The following is a 9,009-nucleotide window of genomic DNA, read 5'->3' on the forward strand; positions in this document are numbered from 1 at the left end:
TCATCGAACTTCCCTAACCGCATCAGACTCGAGGTCCCTGACAAGCCGATGGACCAAGTAACAGTTTCTCTCAGAACAGGCCCCGTTCAGCCAAACATGGCATTTCTCACCCTAAACTGATCACCTGCATCGGTCGCCACCTCAGCGCCGTGTGGGTGTGACTTAGCACAACTCCCTGGGTACGGACAGGCATCCGAGTGTTCAGAGGGTGGACTCCAGCTCCACTGCACTCGTTCGCCAGGTGCCGACCACAGACGGCCCGGCTGCCATCCCCGCAGTGCCCCGGAGGTCTATCACACGCTGACCTGGCTCTCGCACACACACTCACACACCGCCCCGGCTCTCAGCCCCGCACCGCCCCAGGAGGTCTATCACACTCTGACCTGGCTCTCGCACACACACTCACACACACACCGCACGAGGAGGTCTATCACACTCCGATCTGGCTCTCGTACACACACCGCCCCGGCTCTCAGCCTCACACCGCCCCAGCTCTCATCCACACCCTGACCCGGCTATAATGCACACACCACCCCGACTGTCATCTACACACCAACCAGGCTGTCATCTACACACCAACCTGGCAGGATTCACACACTGACCCACCTGCCAGACACCCACCATCCAGGCTGTCATCCAACCGTGGTTCAAATCCCAACACCTGCAGTTAGACAAACACACTGGGCACCTGCATGCGTGGGGGATGAAGAAGGGAAGGAAAGAGAACTCGGCACCGTCGCGCCCCGTCCGAGGGTGCGATCTCGCTCACTCATTCTCTCTGGCAAGCACATGTGCTCTTTGGCAAGAAAAAAGTTTTTAAAAGAAGTATTCATCAAAGGCAAAGGCACAAACATTGCACTGAGATGAGGACTGAGGCAGACATTCAGGTCGTGGGTGTGGGAGTCCGTGGTCACCAGTCCAGAGCAACAGAGGTGGGGCAGGGTGATGCTGGCAGCAGGGGGCCCAGCACAGAGCCACCCACAGAAGGCGAACGTCGAAGGGGAGGGGCCGGTTGCAGGGGGCTGAAGGGTGAAGAGAGGCGAGAAAGGGAAAAGTAAAGAGCATCTTTCAAATGTCAAAGCTCCTGAACAAAGCCACCAGCGGTTGCGGAGGTTCAGGCTTTGGTCAATGGATGTACATGCTTTCGTACTTTTAAAATGGGCTCGGAAGATGGATCCCATGAATGATAGCTAAGCCTCACTGTATACTAGGAGCTCTCCACACACACTCACTCTTTCAGTCCTCCTTCCCACGGCCAAGGCATCTGTCATCCACACACCGACAGTGGAGGCCGCCTGATCCCAACCCGTGCTCTGCACCCTGCTCTCTCACCAAAATAATGGTGCATCCCCGGGGCAAGGGAGCAACAGGTGAGCAGCTCCCAGCTCTGGGAGACTCCACAGAGCCCACTAAGGGCCCCCTAGGGGAAAGTATCAGCTTCGGCCATGTGCCAGGCTCACTCTCAGGAGAAAAAATGGAGGTAAAGAAGGAACAGAATGGAGGCCAGACGGTGGCGCGGTGGTAACACCGTGCTCTGGGAGGCTGACCCATGTGGAGACGTTCGGATTTGCTTCTGGAGACCTCCCTGCATACGGCAGGCACACATATGTCCGTGATTCAGGGCTGGCCAGAGCTAGGGGTAGAGTGTGGTGTGAAGACCCTGTTAGGGGTTCTCTTTCTCTGGAAAAAAAAAAATAATGAATGAACTTTTGAAAAAAGAAGAAAAAGATAAGCAGAAACAAGATGGTGGCAGAAAAGACAGGAAAGATGAGTGAAGAGCAGGCAGAGCCTCAGTGGAAGGGCGCCCCATTCTTTCAGACTGAGGGAAAGGAATGAAGGTGAGTATGGACAGAACCCAGTCAGAGCGAAGCAGCAGGAGGTGAGGGAGCACCCCGATGGCAGCCTTGATATTTTATTTTATTTCAGGTTTTTGCCATAGGGTACGTGCACTCACTGGAGAGAGACAGAGAGAGAGAAAGTGAGAGATCACCCCCCAGGGAGATGGCTACACTGCAATCCCTTCTCCATTCTCCTCTTGGAACTTTGGGCACACACACACACACACACACACACACGCACACACACCCGATGTGATTTTCAAGCTGTTGGTTCTGGGACTTGAACTGTGGTTGGCCATGTGGGAGTCCAGTGCCGTAATCACCATGCCACAGGCTGGCCACAGCCCTGATTTTTTAGATGGGTTAAGATTGCGATACGGTGAGAGACTGGGGAGTAGAGAGGCTAGAGATGCAAAGGAAATAGCATAGGGGGATGACCAAATCAAGACATACCTGAGCAATCATGCCAGGGGCTCAGCTTGGAATAGACACCAAAAATTAACACAAGGTTGGGGTTTCACTCAATAAGAGAAAGACAGGAGTGCCAGGTCTCTATGCGTCTGGATAAGACCCCAACTCAGGTGGTTAACCATGGTTTCAGATTGGATATGAAAAAGAAAGATGCCAAAAATAGGCTGATAAACTGGAGCCAGCAGGGATGACAGTGGTGAGAGGCAGAGAAGAGGGAGGTGTGTTTGTGGTGAAAGACGGCACATCCATCCAATCGGGATACGGGGAGAGGGTGGGGTCTCTCCTCGCCCCCACCCATCCTCACATACTGGAGTGGCCTGAAGTTCTGCCCTCGGTCCACTCTACTCACTGCCTCTGGGGTCTTCATTCCATGGCCTAACTCCTACCTAAGATGTCCAGTTCAAGTCTAGGCCCCTCTCCCCAAGTGTCTCCTCTGGGTCTGCCTGGACTCTGCAGACCCCTCGACCTTACACAGGTCCAAAATTGAACTCCTCCTCCCCTACAGGAGCGCCTCTGTGTTCCCACTTGGTGAGTGGTAGCGCCATCTGTCCAAGCACCAGCTGCCCAAACCACAAACCAGACAGTCACCTCCACTTCCTTTCTCCTCCCACATCCGATAAGCTTTACTGACACAACCTACCTGTTTGAACGTCTTCAGAACCCTTCTTCCTACCCTGCCTGTTCCCACCACCCTCACTGGGGCCTTCGACATCTTCCTACTGGAGTTTCTAATGCTCTCTCTGCCCTTCTGGGACTTCTCTCTTGGCTTGATCTGAATCAGCCTTTCAACATCTCGTTTAAAAATACAGATTTGTTTTCAAACTAATAATAACACAAGGAGCTAGATGGTGGCCTAACAGTAAAATGCAGCTCTCTGCAAGGCTAACCCACATGGTAAGGTGCCAGACCTACGGCCAGAGAGCTCCCTGAGAAAGCAGGGCATGCACGTGCCCATGACCCAGAGCTGGCTCACAGCTAGGGGTGGATTGCGACATCGGGACCCTGCTGTCTCTGTCTCTGTCTCTCTCTCTCTGCCTCTATCACTCATGGAAGAAGTAAATTAAAATACAAAGTTAAAAACAAATCCAGATTTCTGATGCCCACATTAGCCCTTCTGAATCTGACTTTCTGGGAAGGGACCCAGGAAGATATATACTCAGAAAGGACCCTGTTGATTTTTTTTTTTTTTTTTTTGTAGCCAAGGACACAGATAGCATCTAGAAGCCACTGCTCCATCATGGAGAGTAATCTCCTGCCTTCCCAGGCACGGCAATGAGAAGCACAGCGCTTTGGGCCTACGGTCCTCTCACTCGTTCTAGTCTATATCTGCAGCCTCACTGGCCCTCGTGGGTTTCTGCCAGCACTGTGTAAATGAGCTAAGGTTTCTCTCAACTTAAAAGAAACTCCCCTAAGAGCCAACAGGTGGTGTAGTGGCTAAGGCACTGGACTCTGCTGACTGGGGTTTGAGTCTCGGACCCAGAGGCTTGAAACTCATGCCAGGTGCACGTGAGTGCATGCACAAAACCCCAAGAGAAGAATGAAGGCGAAGGGATTGTGGCATGGCCATACCCCCAAGGGTGATTTCTCGCTTTCTGTCTCTGTCTCTCTGGTGATCGCACAAGCCCTATAGCAACAATCTCACTTAAAGTGAAAAAAGAAACTCTCCTACACCTGCAGCCACCTCTATCACTCACTCCCTGGCCCCTCGTAACTGAGATGTGAGACAGCACTTTCCAAGCTCACTTTCTGTTTCCCATCCCGTTTACTCCTTAGGTATGATCTGACTCCTTTCACTGGCTACTGGACAAGCTGGGGAAAGGTCCTAGAAGGCCTCCTTCTTTCCCAAAAAGGCACTTCTTCCTTTTTGGAAAATCACTGCAGCATTTAGTGCTACTAGAATGCCTTCCCTCAAATTCTCTCTCCTTTGGTGTGTGCTACTTCTTGCTGCTCCGCCAGGCCCTGCCCAGGCTGTCCCTCAGAGGCCCTCTCCACACTGCCCGCCTGACAAACACCAATCTACCCCTTGTAACAAACCTACAGCACCAAGCATAGAAGGTAACTATTTTTCTAAGAGTTTCTTTGAGGTGGAAACTATACGTGGCATACATTAGACATACAATTAATGGCGGCTGAGTGCATCATTACACAGTGCATATACGGTGAAGTGAACACATGAGGGGGCGTTTACTAATAAATGCAATGTAATAAGGGATACATCCATTACTCAACCTACAGTTGAGCAACTGCATTGGTCTATGAACAAGGGATATAACATAAGTCATGAACACGCTTCCCATGTGCTCTTATCCACTCACACTTAATCACGAGACTGTGCAGACGCTAATACAGTTTCAACACAAAACAGTCACAAATGCCCATCCCAATTTATTGCTCTGGCTGCCTCGGCGTCCTTTAGTACCTTAGACTGTTTCAGGGACTTATGTGCCTGGTGTTCTTGCTCTTCCAAAGGCAGATTTGGGAACCAGCAGTTAGCGTAATGGCTATGTTGCTGGACTCCCACGTAGTTGACCGCGGTTCGCGTCCCGGATCCGGTGGCTTAAAACCCACGCCAGGCATGTGTGTGTGCGTGCCCAAGATCCTGAGAGGAGAATGGAGGAGAAGGGATTGCGGTGTGACCATCCCCCCTGGGGGGTGATTTCTCGCTTTCTATCTCTCTGTCTCTGTCTGTCTGGCGAGCGCACGCGCCCTATAGTGAAAAACCTCTCAAAAAAAAAAAAAAAAAAAAAAAAGGCAGATTTACTGGGGCCAGTCTATGCCCTGGTAGTTAAGGGAGCTGGATCCCACAGGGTGACCGTGTGGTTCAAGCACCAGATCCAGTAGCTTGAAAAATACACTGGGTGTATGTAGTATGCATTGAAAATCTACAAAAAAGGGGGCGGTATGGAGGAGACGGGAATTGTAGTGTGATCATTCCCCACAGGACCTGCTTTCTCACTCTCCTCTGTCTGTCTCTGGTGAGCACACACAGGGCTCTGCCAAATGAAAAGAAAAGAAAGAAAAGTGATTTATCAATAAACTGCAACGTGGCTGACTCCTTCATCCTGTCGGGGTCTCAGCCAACGGTCACCTTCCTCGATGTGTTCCCGGACCACACACGCTAAAGCAGCACTCCGCCACAGCGTCAACCATGCCATTAACCCTGAATAGCCTTCCCAGCACCGACCACTGCATGAAACGGCGTTAATTATTTGCTCACCTCTTTGGTGTTGTCTCCTTCATCCTGTTTAATGCTTTATCCTCTTACATGAATAGCGTGTGGTTCATACGGGTACTCAACAGACGCTTGTCAAATGAATGAGAAATGAATGAGAAAGAAAAGCACACCTGCAGCCCAGAAAAGCGGGAAACAGGCGGGGGGAGGAAACGGCAGTGCTCCTCCCTGGAAGCAGGCACTATTATGCACCCACGGGGGCAAGGGCAGTATCCTCACATACCCACCCAGATCACAACTTTGCCTCAGGGCCCAGCTGCTGTGGTACACACAGTGGCTGCTGCTGGGAGAAGCTGGAGTCATACGGGAGGCCCAAGCTTGCATCCCAGGTCAGCCCCACACGGGAGTCATCCTGGTTGGCTGGGAGGCTGGGCGAGAGGCACCGTGCAGCAAGACCCTGTTGAGGATGCCTGTCTCTTTCCCCACCTCTCTCTCATGAAAGAAAGAAAGAAAAGGAAGTTTAAAAAAGTCTGACTTAGCCAAGGGCCACATGATGTACCTAAAGGAAATCACTTCCCTCTTGTAGGCAGCATCACCAGAGAAGACTTTTAAGGTGGGGTAACCGCTAACACGCAGACGTGCCCAACAGCCAGGCCTGGCGGAGATGTGGCTGAGGTCCACCGCAAGCTCTGTCACTCCTGGGACCGGGACTTGGTCACCCTTGTGTTGGTGGCACCTGGCACAGTGTGCAGTCAGTAACAGATGTCCAAGATGTCAAAGGAGCACAGAGGACAGGGCCTTCGGAGGAGAGGCCCTCCCATCACCTCTCACACTGCAGAAGCACTTATCTCAGGAACAGGCCCCAGGGAGGAACCATGGCCCAGGCCTGGCCCAGGACAGCAGTCTGGGAAAACCTGTCCCGTAGGTGATAAGGTATTTCCTTTCCCGACTCATCCTATGGTCAGCCTACTGAATATACTATGCCAATACCGGAGGGCCAGTGCGGCCAGCAGCCACTACCAGATCTCCCCACCTTTCGTATCTGTACAGTCACACATAAAACATTTTGGCCGACGACAGGCCGTATATCCGACAGTGGCTGGCGGTCCCATGAGATCATGATAGGTCATGCCATTCAGGAGAGGTATTCAATAAGTCCGTGGAAAATGCATATTATGAAAAACTATCCATGGATTTCAAAGGGGTTTTCACACTAAAATAAGCATACTGTAATTCCATTTTCCCATGCGCCATTTGGTGTCCCTTCATGACCCAAGAGTGGGCTAAGTTATACAAAGCTATCAAGGTTTGGTTGCAGGGATGGATGATCGGCCCCTCAACCTCCTGCAAACCTGAGGGCAGGGTCCCGGATGCCCCAGCCTCCTTGGTACCAAGGGGGCAGGTGGCAAGGCGGCGGTCAGCACTCACAAAGCCGGCTGGAGGCGGTGCTGGTACATTGTATGATGTAAGTACACGGTGTAAGTACATTGTATGACGTTTACACAAGGAAATCATCTAGTGACACGTTTCTCAGGACCCACCCCCATCCTTAAACAAAGCATGATAGTGTTTGGTTCAGCAAGGACAGCTCAAAATGCTGAAAGAACTAAAACTGAAAAATTCTACCATTCATTTCATATCTACTAGTGGATGGCTCACTGTGTGATCCCAGGAAAACCACACCCCCCTTTTTGAACTGTCACCTCCATCAACACCCTAAGTACTTCACTTAAAGGGTATTTTAGGGAAGATTAATTCGCTTGTGATAAATATTAACTTCATTGTAATATACTCCAGGGCCAATGCATGAAAGATTCCATAAATCAAATAATTAAACAAAGGAAATCACAAATATTAAGCCCACTTAAAAACAGAGAAGTTGAGGGCTGGTCCCACAGTGCACCTGTCAAGTGTTGCAGGGAAGCTAGATCCTACCTGGCCTACCAGGGTTCCAGTCCCCACCAGCCACTGGGGCCCAGCTTCTTGAAGAACCAGTGAGCATGCCCAGAATCTGGACAGCACAGAGAACTACCTGGAGGAAAGGGGGCTGTGTGTGACCAAGCCTCCTTTCTCCTGTGCGCATTAAACAAACAAACAGAAGAACCTAATTGGCTGAGAAGTGAGGAAGACTGATAATTATGCCTATGGTTTGATAGTGTCCCACTCTCAAGATAAGATTTTTGACATTCACAATAGATCTTTAATGCGAATGTCAGATGTTTCCGCACCCTAGCAGCATTGGGTACAGAGACATGAAGCATCGAAGCATCAATGGTGACGAGGAACTGCAAAATGACAGTTGTTCAAATATTACAGTTCTCTGTCGCTGGATCGGGGCCTCATCTCGGTGCTTTTTGGTTAACATACAACCCGCCTTACTGAAAGCCAGTTAAACACACTCACCCTCAGTGAGGAAAAACAAACGGCTGTTAAGGGCCATGTACAGTTCCCGGCCCTCTCCCTACAGAGCCCGGCAGACACTCCAGTAAAATAATGGCAACATCTGGCAACAAAGTGTGCGCTCTCTAGCCAAAGGACTTCGAACTTCCCTCCACTTCAGAGCACTCTGATCAGTTTTTTCTAACACCCCTTCAGAGGACGCGGTGGAAGAAACAGCTCTAAGTAAAACTGAGCTCCTAAGAAGGGGGTGAAAGGTGCATGAGGGGTAAGGCCATCCGGCCCCACGGAATGGGGCAAGGTGACAGGAGGGGACAGCCTTCGGCTCCGCCTCCACCGGGCAGCCTCTTCGCAGGGCCGGGCGCACGGGGCAAGGGCCAGGCCACGAGACACCAGGGCACTCAGCCCAACCCTAACTGCCCAGCCCACCTCCGCAGCCCCAGGACGCTGGGCATCCCTGCTGGGACACACGGGAGACTGGGGCTGGGGCGGAACTTAGTGTCCACTTGCCCCCCAACCTGAAATGGGGGCGGTCCCGCTGCGCCCCAAAGGCAGGAACCACCAAGGTTCGGTCGCAGAGATGGATGATCGGCCCCTCAACCTCCTGCAAACCCGAGGGCAGGGTCCTCGATGCCCCAGCCTCCTCAAGGAGGTGCCCAGGGTGGCAGGTAGTGGGGCAGTCGGCAAGGCGGCGGTCGGTACTTACAAAGCCCACTGGAGCCGGTGCTAGTGAACATGGTCCCGCCGGGCCCGGAGCCCCCGTGGGGGTCAGGGGGAGGGGAAGCCGAGGTGGAGAGCCCCGGCGGCCGCGCAGGCGCACTCCAGGCGGGGCGGCGACTCCAGCGTCTCGAAGCTGACTGATTGCGCGTGCGCAGTGGGTGAGGCGCGCCCACTCGGCTTTCGTCCTTGCTTCTTGTGAGTTGCGTCCATCTCCCGAGGAATCCGCTCCTCCAGGTTTTTCAACGGCTACGGGCACTGTGTGGAAAAGTAGTAGGACGGCGCGGCCAGGACGGAGGTGTGGCTACCGGGAGTCGCACACTGGTGCCCAGCGCCGGTCTACGCCCGCGGAGCCACGATGGCAGCGGATTCCTATGGAAAACCAGCGCCGGGCATTCCTTCCGCCCCCCAGCC

The 9,009-nt window shown here is 52.5% G+C and overlaps 1 protein-coding gene across 2 annotated transcripts in view; it reads right to left on the reverse strand.

Annotated features, from left to right (window-relative positions):
• UBAC2 (UBA domain containing 2) overlaps positions 1-8,990 on the reverse strand; it is a 220,465-nt gene extending 211,475 nt beyond the window's left edge. The window contains exon 1 of one of the 2 annotated variants that reach the window (XM_006141531.3): positions 8,585-8,989. In XM_006141531.3, coding sequence (XP_006141593.1) covers positions 8,585-8,615 — 31 coding nt within the window. In that variant the 5' untranslated portion in view covers positions 8,616-8,989. Of the gene's footprint in view, positions 1-8,584 lie in introns of both variants that reach the window. The other variant, XM_006141532.3, reaches the window with a different exon arrangement.
• Positions 8,991-9,009: the final 19 nt, after the last annotated feature.

The sequence above is a fragment of the Tupaia chinensis genome, unplaced genomic scaffold, assembly GCF_000334495.1.
Source record: "Tupaia chinensis unplaced genomic scaffold, TupChi_1.0 Scaffold000057_1, whole genome shotgun sequence".
Lineage (NCBI taxonomy): Eukaryota > Metazoa > Chordata > Mammalia > Scandentia > Tupaiidae > Tupaia > Tupaia belangeri.